The sequence below is a fragment of the Poecilia mexicana genome, unplaced genomic scaffold, assembly GCF_051168715.1.
Source record: "Poecilia mexicana isolate PSO_F unplaced genomic scaffold, ASM5116871v1 scaffold_5, whole genome shotgun sequence".
Classification (NCBI taxonomy): Eukaryota; Metazoa; Chordata; class Actinopteri; order Cyprinodontiformes; family Poeciliidae; genus Poecilia; species Poecilia mexicana.
In genome coordinates, this window is record NW_028263374.1 from 7,985,882 (window position 1) to 8,011,043 (window position 25,162).

At 38.1% G+C, this 25,162-nt stretch overlaps 1 protein-coding gene across 2 annotated transcripts in view; it reads right to left on the bottom strand.

The window, feature by feature from the left end:
- Positions 1–423: 423 nt before the first annotated feature.
- Positions 424–25,162, bottom strand: part of slc2a9l2 (solute carrier family 2 member 9, like 2) — a 111,494-nt gene continuing 86,755 nt past the window's right edge. For both annotated transcript variants that reach the window (XM_088005443.1, XM_088005444.1), the window contains exons 12-13: positions 18,134–18,261; positions 424–843 (exon numbers count right to left, since the gene is read on the bottom strand). In XM_088005443.1, the coding sequence (XP_087861569.1) occupies positions 604–843; positions 18,134–18,261 (368 nt within the window). In that variant the 3' untranslated portion in view covers positions 424–603. The remainder of the gene's footprint in view (positions 844–18,133; positions 18,262–25,162) is intronic.

A 25,162-nucleotide genomic window follows, 5' to 3' on the forward strand; every position in this document is an offset into this window, starting at 1 on the left:
GTTTGCTATATCGCTGTTTGATTAAAATGCAACTAAAAAAAAAACTAAAAAAAAAAAACACAATTGCATTGAGATGCTGTTGTTGACCTACATCTTGACCAATCTAAATTTTAGTTTTTTTGTTGTTTTTTTTAAGTTTTCCAAATCAGTTTAAAAATCAAACATTGACTGTTTCTCAGGAAAACAAAAAATTTATTCGATTTCAGATTGGAGAGCAAATTTATGAAAATGAAAATTCAGACACTTCTTTCTTTAAACAGCCTGACGTTCTTGGTTCCTCCCTTTCTGTAGATCATTCTCACACATTTTCCTTCATGTTTTCCTTTGGAAGTGAATATGCAGCGTCTCCAAATGCACTTGTGTATGTAAGTTAGATAATTTGGATGACCTTGTGAATCTTTATCAATAAGCAGAAACGGATCATTTGGTCTACCTCATTTATTAAGATGTAGAAATAGTTTTGTAATACTGTAGTTTTCTTGAATATCCTACAAAACATACAAACAGGATACATTTCAATTTCATTAAGAAAAAACAGTCAAATAAATATATAAAAACAACATTTCCCTCATATCTTGCCCTGTTTTTTTCGTAGTTGGTGTCTCAGAAGGAGCTCTCCGTCTTTCTGACGTCTGGCGCCTTCTCGCTCTCGGGCTTCATGGACAGGACCAGCTCCAACTCCTGGCCAGGTGAAAGCTCTGGCACTTTGTTGATTTTAGCGAAGCTCTGGCTGATGTCCATGAAAGTTTTGTTTTTGGTTTCAGGGAGGACAACGCAGAGGTAGATGGATCCCAGGGTGCAGACCACCACGAACACCAGGAAGGCAAATGACTGCAGCTTCTCCTGCAGAAACAGAAAATGATGCACCAATGAGAGCAGATCATTTTTAGATTATTTTAGCTCATGAACAACTGCATGAAATCAGTTACACTTAAGATGAACCAACTAAATGCGATATGTAGTACAGATTATTATTATTATTATTATTATTAGGTTTTGCATTTCTTTAAACCACTTCCTTAATTACCATCCACAAAGACAGATCCTGAAACTGCTAGGCATTTTGTGCTCTTTTAAACTCCACAAAGTTTATGGTGGTCTATCATGTACATCAATTTAGTGTTCTGATGTTTCAAGCTTTGGAAAACCTAAAAAGAATCACAAATTCACATTTGAAATGACATCAGATTCATACAGCAGTATTAGGAGGCTCAAAGATGCTTTACAAGGAAATCAGTCATTCCCATTCACACACACTTTCACACACTGATGATGGATCTCAGCCACAGATGCTGGTGGCTGTCTGTCACAGGCGAAGCACCCACGTACCAATGGCATCGGCCCTTCTGACCAGCAGGCAAGGCGGACGATGTGCCTTGCCCAAGGACACAACGACAGAGAGGGAATGCAAGACCAACTCCTACTACGATGAAATTTTCATTTCAAATTACATTTTTTTGCCGACCTGTCCAGAGTGTACCCTACGTCTCATCTGAAATGTCTCCCTGGAGACAGGCACCAGCACCCCTCCTGACCCCACGGGGACAAGGGCGTAAGAAAATGGATGGATTTTTTTGACGATTGTTAAACAATGCATGAAGGCAAGAGGAGAGTCAGTGGTTTTTATTCTAACAGTGGGTCTTAGTGAAGTTGTACCACATGTGTTTTGTGGATCTGGAGAATGCTTATGACCGTCTTTTTAGGAATACTGTGGAGGATCCGTGCGGCTGCTTTCCGGTCCAAGTGTACCCAAAGCAGCAGGACCCGTGTGTGCAAAGCTAAATTTGTTCCCCGTGTGTGTTGGACTCCAACTGACTGAAATAAGCTTCCTCTGCAAGACAGCTGGACCCAGTTACCTTGCAGAGGAAGAGGATGTCAATCATCCCAGGAGGAGCTTGAAGCAGCTCTTCGACATCTTAAGGAGTCGTTTCATGTGTTTCAGGCATCTCATCGCGTTGCCTACTCGGGAACCCCCTTTCGAGGTTTTCCACACACTGGAAGGAAACCCTGGGGTAGACCCGGAGCTCGCTGGAGGCACTTTATGAAACTTCTGGCCTGAGCATGGGGTGGGATGAACTGGGCAGTGTTGCTCCAACAAGTGAAAGGCAATATACTGACAGATGAAACACACAAACGCTTCACATAAACAAGCACACCAGAAAAAGACCAACTCTTACATTTTTGACATACCAGAGCAACATTAATCCAAATAATGTTTCACAATTATTTTTAATAATCATGATTAAAAAAAAGTCAGGTGTATTTTCATCTACAGATGTGTTTAAATAATCAAACTACCCAAGCTAACCTTGTCCAGTGTGTTTTGCCAATAACACAGATTAGTGACAGATTTAAAATTTACACAGTGACTGATTGCCCAGAGAGAGATTTAGAAACAGAGAGAGGATTTTATGAGTGTGTGTTTGGATGAGAGGTTTTAGGAGGGAAAGAGGGGGGGAATGCCACAGGGATTTTAGATGAGACAGAGCAACTTGACTGCCTCTCAGCAGTGTTTCGCCAAGCTGTAATCCCTTTTCTCATACAGCGACAGAACCTCAAATGGTGCAATCAACCTGATAATAGAGACCCGATGTCCGCAGAACCCTAGAACCTACTTACTGCTTTTTTTTTTAAATTAATACAATTTCTGTCCAGTTTTTTCTTTTTCCAGTGTAGTTACTGACAACAAAAAGGTGACTTGTAAAGGGCCTGATCCAGCTGTCCTCAAGGAGGACTCGTCGTGCAAACGGACCACTTTCCTGTCCGTGATGGTCATCATAATTTGAAAGCCCGGCAGATGGAGGGGAATTAGGCCAACGTTTTGGGTAAACCTTTGATCTGTTGCAGTGAGACAGCTGGGTTCAATTTAAGGCACACGCAGAAAATAATTAACCAAGGATGTAAGTATCCATCAGATGCTACACTTATACATCTCTCTGTGTAATCAGCTGTGATGTGACTTGATGAGGAGTTTCACCAGGATGTTTTCGCCAGAAGTCCAGATTCGATTGTTAGGATTAGGCATTAGCAGATTTACGACGGTTTTGAAACGTCACAGTGACAAAAACCGTAACATTGTCAGTCCTGTGGTCAAAGGTTTCTTTGACCTTTTTGCCATGAGAAAATAAAGCAAGGCTGCTTAAGTGTCAACATAACACAGATCTTGATTTTTAAAAATGCTTTGTGCTGATTTTTATTTTTTGGTGTTTTGCTTTTCCCAGTTTGTTTGTTTCGTATGCACAATGTCCTTGTTGAGCAATAAAACAGAACAGCAGAAACCAGCTAATATTCTGCAGAACAGGCATAACTACTTCAGATCATTAAGAAATATTAGCACTGCTAAGCACCTTTTCACGTTTTGTCACGTTACCAAAAATGTTGGTACCTTCTTGTGGATATGTTGTGACGAACTACCAAAAAGTACATAATTGTGAAGTGGAAAAAAATTGCTCAACTTATTCGTTATTTTAAGATTCATGTCAAAAACTACACATTTATTACTTTTAACGTAGCCAGCTGATAATTACATTGGTAGCTGGGAACTAAACTTAGCGCTCACTTAAGTCAGACATTCAAGTATTTTTTTCGATTACCACCAGTTCTACCCAACCGTCGTCTTTTTCTGGTAACCCACAGGAAGTGAAACAACGATGTGTTACCAGTACCATCAGAACCAGGACAACTCATGTCTTGTATCCACTAAGCTCAACAAAACCCTTATTATAAAAGTCTTTGGAAGAAGATCAGGCTTTCAGGCAACAACGTGGCAAAACAAATCAGGACAGAATAAAGGAGATCACACAAGTAAGGAGGAGTGTAAGGAGACTAACAGAAGGCAGAACTTAAAGCTTCTCTACAGACATCCACCTAATGATGACGTTTAAAAATGACCTTGTCTGCTACGTGTCCATGCCTGAAAATTTACAGTCACAAGTTTCTGGGGCAACAGTGACTCATCCTGGGTGGATGGGAGCTCTGAGCTGCAGTGGAAGACAGGATGGAGTTGTGTGTGTATGTGTGTGTGTCTCTTGTCTATTTCCATCCACAGCCCTGAACACTGTCTCAAACAAACAGATTAGAGGGAAATACACAAGATTAAAACAACAGACAGGACCATTCACTATGTTTATGGATTATCAACTAATTACTTCAAACTGCAGACATGACAACGAATTAAACATTTCGTCCTTGGATCGTAGTTATGGTGGTTCTTACTCCTCACAAACTCATAAATCTTACAAAATACCCATGAAATCTTGAATAGCTCCTTGGTGTAAGAGCATTTCATTACAGTCTAATGTGGAGGTGATTTATTAAAGTCTTCATTTTGTCTGATTTTAGAAGGTAATTGTTCATTTGATGCCATTAATTAACTGGAGCTTTTTTCTCTCCTCCATTTGTACCGTGAACCAACCTTTTCACTAAACCTTGAAGTTTTTAAGTCCAGACTCTCTCACCCATTTCAGCTAACCAGCCGGCATTTAGACAACATTTACAACAATATATAAAGAGAACATGCTGCTTGTTTTCTAATGTGTTCCCATGACTATCAGTTTCTATGCTAATACTGTGTTTCTGTGTCATGAGGTCAAATTTCCTCTGTTGTTAAAGTAGCTCAGAAATGATCCATTTCAGTCTTTTTTGTTCGCTATACTTAAAACTCTCAATGTGAAGCTGCTTCTGTCCTCTAATAGGATTACGTGTGTGTATTCTTTGTTGTTGTTTTTTTAAAGTGCAAACATGATTTTTTTTTTTTTCTGTGAAAGATGCTCAGGCAGCTCAACTGTGACATCAATCCTCATTTCTACAGTGAGAAGCACACAGAACTAAATGTCTGCCATTTAAACATGGCAAACCTTCAAAATGCTTAGAAAAATGTCCATATGTTCACCTGACTTAACATATCTGTGTTGACTGTATCCATTTTGAATGGGAACACGTTTGGGCCCGTCCCAACTTAATCCTGCCCAGAAATTGACTTTTTTATTACATTTTACAAATAAAACTTTAGAAGGTGTCTTCTTCAATTTTTTACCTATTATTTACAATTCTTGAGTTTGTCAATATTGCTAAAATTCATATTAAATAATAATATATCCAAACACGTTGATAAAATTAATTGCCTCACGGTCGCCTGTATTTTTATTGCAGTAAAAAGTCACAGACTGCGTTGAGTTTAATCCGTTTGTATACAGTGTTACCGCTGACATGCGTTTCTCTCATTTGATAAAAATGTACTTCTGTTTTATTTTTTACAGTCCTAAATAACAGCAGCGCGTTTCCCTGTGAGGTGTTTGTAGAGTCGACTAGTTAATTTTCATGATTGATGCCTGGCCGCCTGCGCGCTGAACTGTAATTTGAAACGCTTTCAAAGCCACACATTTAGCTCGGTTCTGGTCCAGTAATCCACCGCAGCATAACGGGCCATCACCTCCATCTTGAGGAAAAGAGAAAAGCGCTCCGCCTGCCTGGTGTTTATTTTCTAATTTATGTAACGTGTGCAGAAATCGCCCCGTTGTTTCTGGCCTCTTCCTTCCAAACCAATGTTTGTGTCTGCAGAATGAAACAAAGAGGCATGATTAAATAAAAGCTCAAAGATCTCTGTGGGACCTTTGAATTAAACTTTCAGCGTGACAAAACGCGCCGAGTCGCTTGGTGCAATAACATCAAAACCTGCCCCAGTGAGCAGGAAATAAGGTCTGCTGCTGCAGTTCTGCAGATATTGTTGATTTATCGTAACCGGAAAAAAGCTGAAAGGGAAGTAAACCATGAAATGATGTTCACCTCGGAAGAAAACACTGCATTTAGATTAATGCCCTTACAGTTATTATGTTAGTCTCGCTCAACTGTGTTTGGATATATTCAATTTACATAAAGGGATAATTGTTGTTCTTTTTTTTAATGGCAGAGCATTTAAAGTACAGGTGAACTGATTTTATTTTCAATTGTGTATATATATACACACACACACACACACACATATATATATATATATACATACATACACATACATATATATTGGAAACAAGCAATGCTTTGAAAATCTGTCTTGTTTTTGTCCTTGTCAGCCTAACATGTTTCAGATCATAAAATAATGGTTAAAATCAGGTAAAAATAACCTCAATAATAATAATAATAATAATAATAATAAAAAAACAGGTTTTTAATTTTGATTTGGATATTTTGCAAAAAACAAAATCAGTCTCTAAGGGTTCATATAGCTCTATATAATAGAGACTGATAGGAAAAACAACTGATTTTCATCACCATGTTTCACCTAAGAAGTTTGAACGATGATAAAACAAAACAAAAAAAGGATTAAATAAATCTTTGAGGGAGCAATAAAGAAGTTAAGCTTCAAATTGTTAATGCCAGCGGCTCCAAGATGAGGATGTGGGTGTCCTTCATCTAACTTTGAGGAACGGCCTCACTAGCAAAAAAAACACATTGCCATTGTTTTAGAAGTAACTCCAGAAATGGCAAGTAGGAGTTTAAACTGATAAAAAGCATCAAAAGATGACCAAAGATGAAAAAGTTCAATACAAATGCGAAACAAAACCTCCTCAACCTGCGTGCCACTCATATTTCTGTCAGTTTTTCTACGTACTTCAGAGATGCTTCGCTTCATCCCTGGTCTAAACTTTGTGACGCCTCCGTGGCGTTCTGTCATGTCAGTATAAGGACGTGACAGTGCAAGAGCGTGTCGTCTGAACAGGGGTCAGAGCTGGTTTCAGGTGCGAGTCAGGGACCGGTGAGTCACCGCTGTGATCTGGATGCCCGCTCTGTGCCTTGCAGTAGAAGCAGGTCCTGAACGAGGCAGACAGCAAAACGAATACTGCAATAACAGCGGCGGAGGCAGCCTAAAAATAACCTTCTGTCGCTTCTCGTCTCTCACACTTGTCCACACCTCACCCACTTTGGTCAGCCTTATCTCCCGGGTCCTTCTCTTTGCCTCTGTGACTTTTACTCTTGCAGGTCGTTGCTCACACGTACTCAAGTAAACCGTACCGAACAACCGTCAAAGTCAAAGTTATCTGTCTCCCTTGGGAGAAATGTGACGTTCAATGTGACAAACACATTGAACTCTTTAGAGACATAAAGATTTTTACACACAAGATTTGAATGTATAGGTTTGAATTTCGTATTTTTCAAAATTATAAATTGATGCTCAAATAAATACATATGACCTGCGCTGATATTTGGATGAATGCCACTTAGCACGGTGCAGATAAACCACACGCTTTTGGTGGTCATTGTGCGTCTGGTATAATTCAGGTTGGGTTGAGCACCCTGTTCATCAGCTTCTCTGTGTTTTGCATATATTTTGCTCCGTAGGTTGTCTGTGAAAACTGGAGGACGCGTCAAATTACCGTTAGACCAACCCAAAAAGGGACGGAAATACAAAATTACTTTTGAAAATGTACATTTGTGCTCATAAATGTGTTTTTCCAATGAGAAGCAGGGAGCTAACCTGTCACTACATGACTACATATAATTACTGAGGGTGAAGAGCACAGCTGTTGTAGGTCTGAACCCTTCAGTTTTATCAGTCTTTTGAAAACAGGAAGGATTCAAATACAAAATACAAAAGTCTCAATCAACCCTCCTCTCTAAAAACCCAGAATGTGAATTTGTTTCTTACCCTGTGTTTTTCGGCTATTTTAAGTTCACTTCACTCTTTACCTTCAGCACACGACACTCAGGGCTGAAAAGACAAAATTAGGTTTATCTTGAGGGTCTGAAGAGAAAACAGGCAAACAGCCTTTGACAGAAGGTCAAAGCATCGGTAGAATGTCCAGGATGTCATGAGGAAAGTTTCACTCTCACCTTCAGGTTCAGCTTAGACTCCCCCCCCCAACACATAGGTTTTTTTTTTATTAAAATGTCCTTCCAGTTAAAAGGGAGAGGGAGTTTATGTTTGTGCATAAAAATCTTTTGACCCTCCAAAAGCTACGTTCTGTTTGCCATTCACAAACTTCTTTAACCAACAGTTTAATTAATTAGCATACAACTAGTTTAATTCTCTTTAGATATGAGAGACGGCTGTGTGTGAATATAAAAGAAAAAAAAATGACAAAAGTTCTTTGGTGACAAAACCACACCATGTTCAAAGCAACCTAAAATCCCTTTCTTCCTCGTTCTGATGGCTGCCAAATCTCAGCAAGTCGTCTTCATCACGTTCTCTGGCTGCTTTGAGTTTCAGATGATTTGCTATTTGTGACAACAAATAATTAAACGGGTTTACCTAATAAAGTTTAGACAAAGCTCATTTGTCTAAACTTTACCATGTATTCCACGAGATCGTCGTTTTGAATCCATCAGGAAGCAAAGGGAGGACATGATTGATGTCGGGATGCTGGCGCTCTGATTGGTGCATCACTAGTTCTAATGCAATATAAATCATATAAATCAATGGAAATTGGTATTTAAAAAAAATTCATTTTCTCAACAGCTACATCAGATTTACTGCTAAACAAACTCAATGGTAGATTACTAAATAGCTTAATCTTTATGTCTGTCTCCATAAATCCATGTTGGTCTTATGCTCGTCTTCGTAATCGTGGCTGAAACACTCAGTGTTTGTAATTTACCTCAGTGAGGAGTGAAATGAATCCATATGGCTGAGAGCTCTGAGCTTTTCTTTTTTTAAATCCTAAGATATTTTCAGGGTAAATAAGTAAATTGTATTTGCAAAGCTAAATTCACAAATGCTTCACAAGTCACAAAAAAAAAAACAGATCAAAGATAAATTTCACATGACTTAAAAGCCTGTCTGGGACAGAAATGCAAATTGAGAGCCATTTAAACAGAGAATAAAATGGCTCTCCAACATGGCAACCTCACTGTCAACATTTTTGATAGCAGTAGAAATCTTTACTGTTGAAAAAAATCATTGAGCTATTTGCAGATGTTCAAACTAAAAAGGAATGAACACCGCAAAATCAAAATCAAAATATGAATAAAAAACCCCAAAATAAAAGCCGTAATGAAAACTCCTGAGCTGGAATTGCAACTCATTTAACGAACTATTCAAAATTAGATTAGCAAGAGGGAGACTGACGCATTGAAAAACATCCACGTCAAAGATCAACTCAACCGGGAAGAAACTTCCACAAGAACATGCGAAGCAGGTTCACAGACGTCTGCTAGGAATTTCAATCAGGCTAAAATTTCTGCGTCCGTCCAGAATGATGGATAAAGCCGACTTCAGATTTGACTTTCAGACAAACCTTTGCCAACTTAAAGAAAAACACAAAAAAACCACCCCAGTACGAATCAACATCTGGATGATGCTCAGATTAAGGTCAAGGCATGTGCGAGGACTACACTTACAAGAATGTGAAATATAAATATTAACTAAAACACAAACTGCTATTTTTAATGGATCTATTTTAAATCGGAGAATATAGGGACAGGGCAACAGCAAAGGAGGAGAACGCAGAGTCATTTTAATGACGGCTTGAAAAATGTAAAAGAGGTGAAGGGAGCAGGACACAGTTGAATCTGCTTAATGAAAAGCTGCCTTGGAGAAGGAATGTCAGTCTGCTGCGCAGCAACAAAAGGTAGAGGGTATGACATGAAGCTGGAGGAGGAAGAGGAAGAGGCTGACTAATGAGTATGTATGAAGTAGAGTGAATAATTATATTTGGTTTTCAAATAAAACGACCTTATTCATCCTATTCTCCAACTCAATAACAACTTTGATGCGTGTCGCATTGCGCAATTACATTCACGAGCAGATGGTTATGGCGTTTTAATAGGTTATTTATGGGTCAAAGAATGAATAAAAAGGTTAAAATGTAGCATATTAAGAGACAATTTATCCGACGGTTCAGTCTTTTGGATTATCTGTGAAGCTATAGAGCCTATATATTTATAGCCTTCTCCCTGAGATCAAGCAGACACGACACCAATCCATGAAGGATGATTAACGTAGCTTCAAAGCGCGTCACAGCCGCATGGATCCAGCTTGTGAACTTGCGATGGAGAACATGCTCACTCAGGACCCCTGGCAAAACATTAAAGATCGCTTTAAACATCAAAGGTAAACGTTGAAGGAAGCGAGAGACCAGAAGGAAACTGAGAATATCCACAAACATTGTGAGGAGCTTTGTTACCTGGTCTGTCTTACAGACGCTGACGTTTATTTCAGGATAGATCCTCTCCTTACGTTTCCAACACAGATCAGGAGCAGTGGATGCTCCAGGCTGCTAGTTACTAATCATTCTTGCTGTCTCAAAAGTAGCAAACAAGAGCAATATGTTTTTTTTTTTCTCCAGGCAGCAAATGGGTCCTCTGAATCTCCATGTACCCAATTATATAGATCATTTTTTATTTTGTAATATTTTTCCTGAGCTTCATGATTATAAGGTATTAATTTTTTGTTCATTTCTGTTTTGTTTTACTTTTCCTCTAAAGAGTAGTTTGTCATTTGCTCTTTCCTTGTTCAGTTAACTGTCTATGTTTATTCCAAAATACATTAAATTAAAAGGAAAAGTATTATCAATGGTTTTCTAAAATTAGTTTAGTAGTTAGAGCTTCGAAAAATAGACGAGGCACGAACTATGAACATGCCCCCCCCAAAAAATGGGTGTAAAAGTGCATCCCATAAGCACACAACATGTATCTTCTAAATGTGTCTTCAATGCTTCTAGGCCCAGTTTCCAGGCTCAGCAGAATTACTTGAGGTCCAGCGTGCTGAAATGTTACTGAAACCGTAAACCAAGCCGCCGCCTGCTCCTCCGTCAATTACTTTGTTTTTACAAGCTTACTGCAGCAAGTGTTTAAGGAAGAAATTAGTTAATAACTCATAAACACTTGCAAGTTTATTTTCCGTCACCTTGGACACGCTGGAAAAATTTTCTCGGCACACAACTGAGGAGCTGTAATCGGTCTTTGCAGGGGAAATTATCTGACCTCCTGTGGGCACGAGTCAGGTTTGGCAGAGGCGGCATCACTCTGCGCCGCTGTGATGGCTCTTTCACAGCTCTGTGAAACAGAAAACTACACACGGGTGGTACATCAATGGGGATTCCCCCCCACCACCGCTGCTTTTTCTACACTTACCCCCTCAGGCTTAATTCCTCTCCACTGCGATTGTAACACTTGTTGGAAGCTCCCCAACCTCTGCTGAGTTAAGCAGCGTCCACTCACTCTGTGCAGCATCTTTGGATGCCACAGGCATACGGACAAATTTAATTCCCCGGCAGGGCAGTGAGCCCTCTGAGCCTGGAGTAAAGAAAGGACTAAACCACTGGCATTCTTCTTCCTGGATTTGGTGCAATGGTAGGAATATCATCTCCTCCCAGTGCTGCTGTGTTGACGTCTTTATTTGTGCTGCTTGACAATAGCAAGCTAACACTGAGCCATACACGTTAACCCTTCGCTTCATTCAAAGTTAAGAGATCACATAAAATTATCAGTTTCTCTGATTTTACTTTTTATAGGTATATGTTTGTGTAAAATGAACATTGTTCTTTTATTCTATGGACTACTGACAACATGTCTCTGAAATTCCAAGCAAAAAATTTTGTATTTATTTGCAGAAAATGAGAAATGGTCAAAAAGATGCAGTGCTTTCAGACCTGAAATAATGCAAAGAAAACAAGTTCATATTCATTTAGTGTTAGGTAAATTGTATTATCAACTATTTGTTATACTGTTTTATATGTTCTTAGTTTATGTATTCTTATTTGTTTTAGTCATACCTTTTAAGAAATGTTTCTGTGTTGTTAATCACTCTGATTTCCTTTCTCAGAGGGCCTCTCTGGAGAAGAGCAGTGACAGCAGCTCTTCACAGAACGCCCTGCTTTTGACCTCTTAGATAGCTATAAAACCATCGCCGTGAAGATTCACAACTTGTCCTGTTTGATCCTGGGTCAGGAACTAGATAAGCTAGTGCGAGATAGATTGTGTTGTTAGTTAGTGATAATCTTGGCGCTGTGACTGTGTGATGAAGTGTCTTTCCCCCTCCCTTTAGAGTTACAGCGCTCTCTGTGATTAGGGATCCTAAAGACAATAAAGAAATGTGCTTCAGAGCGGTAGGAGATTTGTAACTGAAAGCACATCTCTGTCTGTTCTCCTCGCGAGTAATGAGAATCTAACTTTCTCTTGTCTTTCCTGTGTTATTTGCTGTGTTTAATAGGTGTCAACTCTGACATTTAGAAACAACAATACTAATGTTTTAACTCAGAAATCTATATTTGGTGGAATAACCAGGAGGTTTTCAGTCTGGTTCAGTGCAGTAGACTCTGTATAAAGAGCTGTATATAAACCTAAGGCGAAATGACAGGTGGTCCAGCACTCTTACCGTAATTTCTGGACTGTAATCTTCTACTTTTTCCCCCCAAGCTTTGAACAGTTGCAATTCAGTGGAATATATGCAATTCAGTGGCTAATATATGGCTTTTTGCCAACATGTTCTGATTTGAAAGGCTGCACTGCTGTGTGTCGAAGCCCAAGAGCAAAAGGAAAGTGAAGCTGTTCAATTCCCACAACAAAGAAGACACTTTTGGTGGTTTTAGTGAGTAAGAAAGTACAATTTTATGTAACTTTTACAGATAAAATCACAAAGTGCTTCAACAAGCGCGTAGGAAAAGCACATGAAACATAACGATGAATGAAGTTTGTTTGATGCACTCATTGATTGCAGGAGGAAAATAGCAATCAGTGACATTTCCCATTTATGTTTTTTAAAAGCAGCTGTGTTACAAGTGTTTGGAAAAAGTATTTGGAGTTTTTATTTCATTAAAAGTAAGGAAAAAAAGTTAAATTTAAATACCTTATGTTACAACACAGACACCTACGACTTATAGACAAACGCAGTCATTATATGTATTTCTTTTTCTTTTTTCTTTTCAAAGTCAGAGTGTGGGGCTTATGTTCAGGTGCGCCTCACAGTCCTTAAATTACGCTACTTCTTTTGGTTTTACTGGGAAGCTAATATCTGTTTCCTAATCTATAGGTCACCATCTACAGAGGTCATGAACTACTTGGTTGGCCATGGATTTGCGGTCAGAGCAGGATATTGTTCTTGCTTCCCTCTTGCTGTTGATCAATCGGTTGGTAATTTAGTGAACTGAAGCTCTGAATTAAGGTCAAGAGGCATTTCAATCTTTGCAGTTTCTCATTTCATAGCCATTTTTGTTGTTCTTACGTACAACCACCTCTTGTCTTGGATGATATTTCAAGTTGGGCACAAAGCAGGTATTGTTCCAGTTAGAAATGTTTTTAGTCCAAACTAGTGTAATCCAGAAAGTAGACTCTCCCCAAATCCACGGACAGAGTTTTGGGAAGGTCTCTAAGGCAGATGAAGAACTGAAATTTGTGTAAAATAATACTTTTTACATTTTTTTGCGACATGAATACTACTCATAGATAGTGAAGGGATTACATAATTGTTTGCGCAGGAAGACATATTTGAAAGATAACGTTTTTAATGGCCTGGGTGAGTAACAGGGAAGTTATGTTTAAAAAAGTGGCTCTTTCTACTTTTTGCCTTACTTAATCTAAAGCAAGTGTAGCTTTAGACTAATATCTAATAGATGTGTAAAACCAATTCTAAGTGCCAAAAATAAAATCACTCTCAAAACAAAAGTATTATCTTCCAAATTTAACACAAGCATCTATGGATTTTTTCCCCCAGTTTTGCTACCCGCTGATGTACCAGAGTGTTTCACTTTTTTGTGTTTTGATTTTGCAGGGGAGAAAAAAAGTCCACAATAAAATGCAAGTAAAAGACGTTCCTGTCATTGCAAGCACACACACACACACACACACACATGCAGGAATCCTCAAGTGAGAAAGCACACCAGCTCGTTCTACCTTGTAGAGCCCTTTGAGGTGTGACCGATACCTAAGCCTGCCTAAATCCTTTAGATGATATTTAATTTGATCTGGACGTGTCAATGCGGCTCACGGATCGCCGTTTTATTCTCAATTTTCTTCCGAGGATAAATTGTAAAATGAAGTGTCTGTCCAAATTTTCCGCCAGTGACGGTGTGGAATTAACGAGGCTTAGCTCTCGTCGGAGACTCGCCCACCTGCTTCTGGAGGATATTGATTTGGATTAAAAGGTTAAATGTTCACCTGGGCCACGGATCCGATTCTGCGACGAGTCCCGCTGCACGCCGGGCCTCGCTCGAGGGAATGTCAGTTCAGGACATTCGACTCCACAAACTCAAGAGAAGATTACCGAGAGTATCTAATCTCTTTACAGCTGTCTGTCCTGACAGTCTGGCCCGGATCTGAGAAAAGCAATACAGCGGCTGAGCTTATCGCTACAGACGATGAATGAGCCGAGAAATAAATCTAATTTCCGCGGCCCAGAGGTTGTCTAAATCTACTTGTTTTATTCTTCGCTCGCCGTCGAGCCGAGTGTGAGATAAGACAGCAAGAAATAGACTACAGCGTGCTCTAGCTAAAGCAGTTTTCTGTATCTGCTGATAAGAAAATTAAACTACGGAGGGGCTCTTTCGCTGTAGTTGATTTAAGTTCCAGGTTCTTTAGACCGAATGGGAACCGGTGCTTTTGTAAATATACTCCAATAAAAGCTCTCTCTATATATATCTGTGCCTCACTGGCTACTTACTGTATTTATCCTGCCTACCAAATATGTAGGATAGTTAAATTAAATTGCCAAAAACAATGTTTCATCCGTTATATTTAAAATGAAGCCCAAAATTATTCAAAGATCTGAACAATTCAGATTTAACTGGAGCAGAAGCTGTGAAAATAGTGCAAAATGCAGAGAGATGATTTATCGGCAATAACTGGTTACGTAGACATGCAGCCTGCAGCAGCAGCCGGTTTTTGTCTTAAACCAAGGTCTTTGCTCACAACTTGGCACATCTTAACAGGCTCGTTGGGGGAATGTGGAGTGCTTCAAAGAGGACCATAAATCATAAAAAAAAGGATAAATGGGAAGCAGTGACCTTTGCTGCAATCTCACATCATTAAAATTTTAAGTTACTAAACCGAGACCAAAAGTCTTGCCTTCTTCCCATGCAAAATAAAATGAAGCTTTATTTTCCTGAGGATTGTCTAGTGATGTCTGCTGAACTATCATCGTCTCCAAGCCTTTAAAACACTCAACATTCAACCCACAGTTCTTCAGAGAACATTTAAAACCTCGGGTAAAATTAAATGATTTAGATGGATTTTTAGGATTGAACATTCTGCTGTTTCTGTCCAAATTTAATTTCACAAAACAATTCAAGCAGACGCCTTCTTGCTGTGTCTCCATTTTTCTTCTAAAAAAGACCGAGGTGGTAAAAAGTTTAAAGCAAACCCATCGCTTTTAATCCTGAGCCGGTTAATAAGGAAGTGTAACAATCATTGGTTTGATTTTGTTTTTCTAAATCTTCTTAGAAATTAAATGTTATGTTTTCAATAACCGTAAGTTGGGAAACACCACAATTAATGGACGACAAGGTTTGAAAACATCAGTCTGTGTGTAATTAATCTTTAAGAAATGCTTCATTTAGTGATGAAGTTAATGAAATACATAAACTTTTCAATAAGACATTTATCGAGTGGGAATTATTGAATTGTGGCCTTTGGCAGGTTTAATTTTATCATTCACTGAGATATGAAACCACAAAGGTCTAGTTAGAAGAAATATTGAGCTGAATATAACAATTCAGATGCTGATATAAATCTTATTAACTCATAATCATAAAACTTGGAGTAGAGTAGTTAGGAACATGTGAGGCAAAGCATTTCTGCAACAGGCCAGAAGAACATCCTTAATCTATATTTTTCTTGTGTAGCGCATTCTGAGTGCAAAGTTATCTTTTTATTTGAGCAACATGTTCCTCCTGACTGGAAATAACATTAACTTTCCCCGTGTGCAGAGAGATAAAGACTGGGGTGATGTCAAGGAGGCTTTCCAGCCTCATGGACATGTTTATTGCTATTTTTAAAGCAAAATCACAGACAAAATATAAACCCAGTATGTGCATAGCACAGTAAAAATAGCAGGTCTCCTGTCTAAGTATTAATCACCCTGCCATGTTTCACCTTTCACCTATAAACACTGTGCAGACGAAACAGCAAATCAGCAACATAAAACACAACAGTGTCCTTATTTTTTCTTAAAAAAACATCTCAGGTCAAACATTACAGCATAAATAGCGTCACAGTGACTCTTATTTCAAAACTGGGCGATGATTCGGCCATTACTGATGCTAACATCCAGTAAAAATAACGACACTAATGATTTTACGACATATCTTAAACTCCTCTGACGTCTGACTTTTAAAATGTAATTATCTTCCCTGAGCTGTAATATTTATTTTATTCCATAACTTATTCCAGCACCTTAAGTCTGATGCTTTCTTCCATGTGATTTGTGGCCTCTGATGTTTTCTCATTAAAAAGGCAAATAAAGTTTGTCCCTTAATCCTGGGTGGGAAATAAAAGCAAACGCCTTACTGAACCCTTGGGCTTGTTTGCTTTACCAGCTGTGCCAGTTAAGGCAGCAATTACCACGGTCGCAATAATGGAGAGTTAATGTTTGTCTTTTCTAAGCTCTGGCCAGGTCTTATATTAAACAGCAAAAAAAAAAAAAGAGTTGTAACTGTCTTTTAATGAAGGGTATTCAGAAAGACATCTTTCTCTAATTGTGCTCAAGAAATTCAGTGCTAAGAAATCTTGTATTTTTGGATATTTTTGGATAGACACAATACCGAGAGCATCTACTGTGATGTCCAGAGTAAAGTCCTGGCTGTCAAAACCCTTCACATTCAGCTGCAGATAATTTCAAGAACTGAAGGAATGAGAAACTCAGTATATTGATTCATTAGCAGATGTTTTTGAAATTATTTAGCAAATTGTTTGTACCTGGTGTGTTTGTAGTTCATAGGTACGTCAATAACAGCTACTGTCACACAACGAAACCTTAAAATATGTATCTGAACATGATTTTTTTTTTTTATAATACATGCCCCATTTCCATGATTTCCTCTGAATACTAATGTCTGGGTTGCCATCAGCGGGTGGATGATCCAGACCCTGGTCTTTATTCTTCTAATGTATGCTCCATGTGGTTTTGGTACATGCTCAACCTTCCTCCTCTGCTTTCCACTCACTTCTTCTATTGTTCTTATGCAAAGCAGCCGATGGTCCAGGTGCTCCCTTGCAGAGCCTTTAGTGTTCAATAAAGTGTTGTGCTTGAGTGTGGAACTCCACTCAAACAAAGCTGTCTCTTTCAGCCAAACGCCATGCAAAACTAATGATAAGGGACTTTGTGTAGCATTTTGAGGCACAGGCAGAAGCGAGGTGAGGATGGTGATACCAGTTCAACCAGCACTTCTAAAACAACAACCTCTGTATTTTCCAGAGAATGTAGATCTTTACCGTGACTTTCAGTAGGCTGTCACAGTTTCCAAATCCTTAACAGTGACAGCCTACTAAAGGCTCAAAAGATTAAAAAACAACTTTTCTACACTCCATTTATGTAATTTTCCTATACATTTAGCCTTCTTGTTATCTGTTGAAAGTCTTGCTCTCTCTCTCTTTTTCTCCTGCAGCTAAATGAACCATAGAGATGTTTCTACATTTCCTTTTAATTGGCTTACACCTACTGAACCTTCTCTGTATTGATTTTTAAACACCTGAAACGGAGCCGACACAGACTCTTTACTAAAGTTACTCTGCACTATCTGGTGGTGATTTGTTATGGTGTGTTTATTAATCAGTGAAAGATTGGACTTTTTTTAGTTTCAACCTGGAACTCAAATTCTCCTTTCGGACCCACGTGTATTGAGACAAGATAAGTACAGTGGAAAAATTTTATATTTCAGTATGAAATATTTCAAATGTTGTGATTGAAGTTGTTATAAGGTTTGCAATTTAACATAACTAATTTCAGATTAACACTTCACATCCATTCATCAATCCACACACTTTCTTACTGAAAAGTAACTGCAATATATAAATATATATATAGTGTGTGTGTGTGTGTGTAAACTTCACTCCATGGATACATTTTAGTGACTTTTGGGCATTGACTTCAGTCGATTACTGTTCCTTCTCTTGCAACAGTTATTTTTTTTAGCATTATTCAAATCTCTGCCAACACCATAAATTATATACAGTGAGTGCATCTTTTTGTTTAGACAGCAGATCTTACTTGAATGAAGGGGAATAAGAGGCCCACAGCAAAGTTGGACAACCAATTCACAGTGCCAGCGATCATGAAAGCAGCAGGCCTGTAGGATTGTTCAAACAGTTCCCCAGTCAGGATAAATGGGATGCCACCTGAAAGAGAGAGAGAGAGAGAGAGAGAGAAAGATATATGAACCATTAGTTACAACAAAGTGCTGACAGCAACTAACAGAAACAAATGGTTTCAGTTTGAAAAACAAACAAACGCCCTTTAGGTGCTTCATAACTTTTTATTGTTTGCTCTCGCTGCAGGATGCAGATCAAAAATTGGTGCAGATTAAGAATTTGTTCTATATTTTCTAGCATCTGTAAAGGTTCTGCAGCAATTTATGCTGTGGGACTGAATTTTCATTGAATTCACACATGAAACCCAAACAGATGCATAATTAGTTTATGTTGAAAACACTTAGACCAAGACTAATTCAGTAAAAAAAAAAAAAAAAAAAAAAAAAACTTAAGTTGTAAAAACAGTTCAGAACATAAAATAAAACACAAACCAAAACACAAATGCAGTTTCACTATATTAACTATGAGCAAAACATTTATTTCCAAAGTCTATTTTTTTTTTTTTTTTTTTTTTTTTTTTTTTTTGCAGTTGTGTTCCTGTAGTAGCAATAATCTGAAGGAAAGCACTGGTTTTGGTTTTATTTGAGCAGATGCTTCCCCCTGAGGAAAGGTCAAGTCAGTGTTTTCATTAAGAAAAGTGAACGTTGTTTAGCACATTTCCAGCTATAACTATTAAATAATAGTCATCAGGATTCTGAATATTTGATGCCAATATGCAAAGTTACTATAGTAACAGGGATTCATTTGTATTATATGGAGTGATGTGACAAAGTGTCAACAAATGACAAAGTTGTATTAGTGAAATAGTTTTCGTTCAATAGAAAGCGCGTTACGGTAACTTAACCAGGTCAGAAAGCTTTGAAAGATGAGGTTGTGAGTTTAATATCTGGTGTCTATAAGCTTTTTCTTTGGCTAAAATATGACTCAACTTAAAATGTATAACCCCTTTGAAATATATAGGATGACCTGTATATTTCCATTATTCTGCCTTTATTGGGGCAAAAGTAACACGAGCAGTCAACCTTTTGTTTCTTTCTCGTGCGATAAAAGACGTTCAGAACTTTATCTCCTAGGAACAGATTGCAAAACTTCAAAAGACTAGAATAGTTCAAATGTTTCCTATGCTACATCTTATACAAAGCTGTTGGGATACTGTCCATCTTCAAGGAAAAACAAACAACAGGGGAAGATAAAAAAAAAGAAACTAACAAGCTGCACAGTTCAAAAGGAGAGCTGGCAACACCTACTCAGGTCTTTGACTGCAGCGTCATATCCATAAAAAAGTCATTACACCATTTCTTTGATACTTCCTCACTGACTGTTTCTTTGTTCCTTCATTTTTCACATTTATCTTTGAAATATTTTAGTACTCAATTTACTTTATGTTTGGTATCGGGTAGGGTTAGGGTTAGCCCTAATCCTACAACTTGTTCCTCAAGGATTGCCAACCCTAATCCTTCATAATCATAATCAGGTCACAACCTAACTCAAAGCTAAAACCCACACTGATGTATTCGAGAGCATCAATGAACAAAGACAAAGACAGAAACTTAGTGGTGACGTTTAAAAAAAGGGTTTGGGTTATAAAACAACACTCCAAGCTTCGATCGGTCCATCCTCCCAACGACTACAAACGTAGCAGAGGCATGGCTGTCCACCTACAGTGACAACGAGGAGAAACCCATCATAACACAGTAGCGATGAAGAGATCCACTGCTGAGGTGGGTCGCTGTGTCAACAGGGGCGACTAATAGCTGCTCTCCAAAAGTCATCATGTGGATTCTTAACTCAAGGCCGTGGCAGAGCTTCACCCGCCGGTGACCCTAATCATAGCCGGCGCTACAATCTTCAAAACGAGACGAGGGCAGATTTATTGGTAGGATTGTCCGAGTGGAGGATTAGAGCTAAATGCAACTTTAAAACTTTAACAGAACTAGAAGCTAGTTTCCATCCAATGTGACTGTGTTTGAGCTATTTTAAGAAGACTGGATTAAAAAAAATAAAATAAAATCTTGGCAATGATAAAAAAGCCCAAAAAGGCCTAGCAGCTGTAATTGCTGCTTAGTCTATTTCAGAAATAATCTCTTTACATGTTTTGAGGCAGTACAACAGGAAAAAAATTGTAAGTCACCTTTTCACATTTTTTCACATCATTATTTTTTCTTTATATATCAGGATTGTATGTTATCTGGTGGGTTTGAAATAAGGCTGGAGGAATTTTGATGTAAGTGATGATGGTGTTTGGTGCAAAGCATTCTAACGCATGCTACATGGCCACACACACGTTTGCTTCTAGTTGATCCTAAATCAAAATGTATTAATGTGTGTGTACTCACACAACAATGTTTTATTGGCATTAAATATAATATAAACTGCCAGACTTGTCTGTCAATGTTAAAGAAGCTTACAAAAAAAATACAATAAAAATGTATGATTTTAATCCTATCAGCAGATAATTTGTTGTCCTTTGTAGCTAAAGATACAAAAACCACAAAGGCATTTTCAGCTGAACACAAGGAGCTGACATAAAGGCTCAGCATCTCCTTGGAAATAACTGCTTGTGAGGAAAAAACCCCACCCCATTCTTTGAACAAGATGATGTTTATTAATAGAATAGCATTGAAATAGCCTTTATGGTGCCACCGTGGGGAAATTCAGGTGCAACAGCAGCATCAAGGGATGTTGATTCTGCTTTGTTTAATGGGGTTAATCCATGGTAAACAAAACACCAAAAAATGTTTTCAAAAAATTATATGTAAAAAAAACAAGATTAACAATAATAATACACTGTACAAGACGATATAAAAAAATACTGTGCAGTTATCAGAATGGACAAATTGTCTCACTAACCAAGAGATGTGCAACTGAGCAGGATGACTGTCTTTAAATTGTACGTAATCTGAACGTGAACAACATAAAAACAGCAGTTTTTTTTTGTTTTGTTTTTTACAATACAGCATATCGGTGCAGTACAGAAAAACAAACTTGCAGAAATCTTTTTAAAAATCGGTCAAAACAGTGCAAATGCCAGCAGAGATGCAAGGGGTTGGAGACGATGGGGCTTGCTGATTAAAACCGAGCGTGTGCTCATTCATGCAGTCGACACAAAAGAATGGTCAGCATGTCAAACACCCATCACCTGATTTCAGCACTTATTGATACCTTTCGGTTTTGTATAACAGAGTTAGTCCATGGTGATCCAAGTAAATATATAGGCCTATCGGGGTATGTTCTGGTTGGCACTGTTAGAATGCAAATGACTGAATGAAGACTGGTTTTCAGACAACCCCAAATAGTACAGAACAATAAAAGGTAACCAAGGGGGAAAAGGAAACATGACGAGAGAAACAGGAGGCTTAGAAGCGACACGCAGGAAACAAACACACCACGGTTTTCCTGCTAATGTTTGTCCCTTGGATAATAGCAGGGATTATTCACAGCAGCAAGTAAAGAGAGCTCAATATTTGTTTTCAACAGATTCTTTGACAGTGCTTCTAAATCTATATGAAGCCAATAGCGGCGCTGGCGGCTGACATTCTTCCATACAGGAGACAAAGAGGCGCTTCTGTTCAGAAACTTGCATCCTGAAGTTGTTGCACACGTCTCAGTGAAAAGCCACAGCATTAATGCAATGTGGCGAAATCTTATTGGTCAGTGAGAATGTTTGTTACCATGGAGACTAAACATGGGCTGGTGGACTGACCTTGTACATTCGAAAGACAAGTTGCTGTGCTGCTCCCCACACAGGTACCATGTTGATGTTCTGCATCTGAAAACAAGAAGCTACTCCACTAATACTCCTGATACGGGAATTTTTTAATAAATATTTCAATAGATATTAAATGCAAATTGAATTGTTTTGGGAAAAAAAAGAGTAATACTTTATTTGAAGGGGTGTTCAGACTGACATGATACTGTCATAAACATGACGGAGTCTTCATGAATGTCTGACTGTTGTCATGAAGTGTCATTCAGTAAATAATGACACTTTTAGTGCAAGGTCGACACTTTTAATTGACTTTTAATGTAAGTTTTAGTGCAACTTTGCATAAAAAATGTAATTACCTAACGTGACACTGATGCTAACGTGACACTTTTAATGCACTTTTAATACAACCATTAATGGAGTTTTGCATTAAAAGTGTCATTATTTACAGAATGACACTTCATGACACTACAGTCATAAACATTCATAAAGACGCCTTCATGTTCATCACGGGAGTTATGTCACGTTTATGCCAGTGTAATACCATAAAGTGTTACCAAAATAAAAGTTGTAAGGTATGAAACTCAAATAAAATCAGGCAAAAAGTTTCAGCTAAAGTCAGCTCAGAACTGATAGAACAAACTTTGTTGTCAAACATTCATTGCCGAGGGTTGCAACTAAACAAATGCAGATTTACCGTAAAGCGCTACCTTGAAGGTTTAAGTTCTACAGACATTTTAAAGAATGACGAAAAAAATGCACTCCACAAAACTAATTAGTTTAAGATAAATGTTATTTACAAGTTAAGTGCTGCTGAGCTGCTTTCCTGTAGATTTCTTTATAATTTCCTTGCTAGACTTGATAGATTTAATCACAACAACCTCTTTCAAACACACTTTGTGTCCCTAAATCTTAAAAGCCTAAGTTTTTTTAATTTCCTCTATTGGTCATGAAAATCAAATTTAAACACGGTTTGTTTTGTTGCCTGAAATTCTTGGTCAACGTTTTCCTTTTTAACTAAATGATACCGTTACAAACAACTGACTATAGAAACTAATTCGTCCTGGTAACAGTGCATAAGACCTTTCAGGTTCAAAGTAAATCCCACCTCTATGAGCCATAAAGGCTCCAAGCAGAACAGACAGACTAGAAACGGCTCGTATGTGTGACGGGTTTTTCTTCTGTTTCGGCTTGACCTCTTTAGACGCCACATTTTCACACCGACGGTGCCAAAACCGTCATCTGTTCTGCCGCAAGCTGGGACCTGCAGACAGCTGGCGAGCAAGGAGGAAGTGACCACCAGTAACTACGTTTTTTTTATTGTTTGTTTTTTGTAATTGATTTTGACACAGGTTTTACCAGCTCACCTGCATAATTCAACTCTGCATTCTTCCAATGAGGACAGGAAATGATTTTAACATATAATAGTGAATTTATTAGAAAACTTCAACGCATCAAATACTACAAAAGTTCTAACAGTGAGAAATGATGAGGCCAAATTATTTTGCAGTTTCTTTAACGACGAGAACATTTACTTCTGTGAGCTTCACCTCATGTTACAATGTCATTTCTTCATCAGACACACTTTGACTCATTCATGCATGTTTGCCAAATGTTTGAGTTTTTCATGGCAGCCAGTTGGTGCCACATATTTACCCCCACACAGACTAGCGGCAGCAGCAATTAGCAAACGCTGAGGTTGTCATATAAAGTGCAAGGCTCCAAAGACCGTTTGTAAACGGCATCAATGAATACATCCCAATTACATAATAGAAGATTTATCAGAGCTGAACTTTGACCTCCAATCCTTTAAATATCCCCACCATATTAATGGCTCATTGGGCAGTGTGACAAACATCTGGACGCTACAGAGATGATTACAGCACATGTATACTGATTCGGATTGCATCTATGATAATGTCACACTGATTTAGAAGAAACATTAAAAAAAAGAAATAAAAGTAAACTTTCTGGGGCTGTAAGGGAAATTTGTTCATTTAGCTTTTCTAGAAACTCTTGCCGGGTGAGAATGGTGGTGGTGCCATGTCTTGGTTCATTTTAGGTTTATTAAAACATTATTTCTCAGTATTGCTATTTTTACAAGTGTCATAAAGCAGAAAAAAAAGCAAAACTTAAGTTGTTGGTTTGTTATTAAAGGTCTCTAGGAATAGAAGGACTAGAGTTTTTATGTTTAAAGTTTAAAATTTTAGCAAAAAAAAAATGGGAAAATGAAACTAATAAATTTGCACTCTGGTGGTTTGATGTATGAGTTAGTACCTGTCACATATTGGACACCATTTACAGATATACAGCTTTACACAAATAACACATCACCTTTCAAATCATCTGTTACTGTAGCTTATGGAAATTGAAGGCCATGGATTTCTTTGGACATGTCTGCAAACGTCAGACATGCAGTGCTGCAACTTACAGACATTACATTTACCATGCAGACACACTACTGCTGATGATTTGTGCATGTACTGTTCAAATGCAAAAGTAATGAAGTCATAATTACTTTACTACTTTACACGTAGGGACACTTGGAGACTACAGAGCGTTAAATATGCATCCTCAGATGGTCAAGTGATTAGTAAGTATGGGGGGAGCAATCAATCATGGCTTTCTCTTTCATAGAAAGCTTGTGTGTTATTTCTTCACATTTAGAAAAGAAAAGAACAATGTCAGATATACAGGAATCAAGGCGAGATAAGAAGGTGTGACAAAAGCCTAAACATTACCTCAAAATCAGGATCCTGTTGCTTTCCAGTGTGACTTAAATTATATTCCATATTCTGGCTTTGAGTTATTTCTGTTTTTATTTAGCACAATGTTGGTTGTGTTTTCTTGGAGTCCTAGCTATCCCATTTTTGTCAGATATATCCCTGTGCCTACTTGCATTATTTCTAAGGCCGTGTGTCCGTTTTCAATTTTGCCAAATCTCCTTTGTCTTTCTTCTCTCCCAGCTGCCATTTTATTTTCTCTTGATTATGACTCACTTGATCCTGGCTCCACTAATCACCTCTCCAGCTTTTATTAGCCTGTCATTTCCTGTTGATCATAGTCAGATTCTTTTGTGATAACTCTCCCCGTCCAGTCCGTTCCTTTTCGATCCCTGTTACAAAAGCCTGAGGTTTTCCATGTCTTTGCTGTTTTTGAATTTTCTTGTTTGGTATTTTTTTACTTCTCTTTAACTAAATCATCAACCACGCCATGATCCTT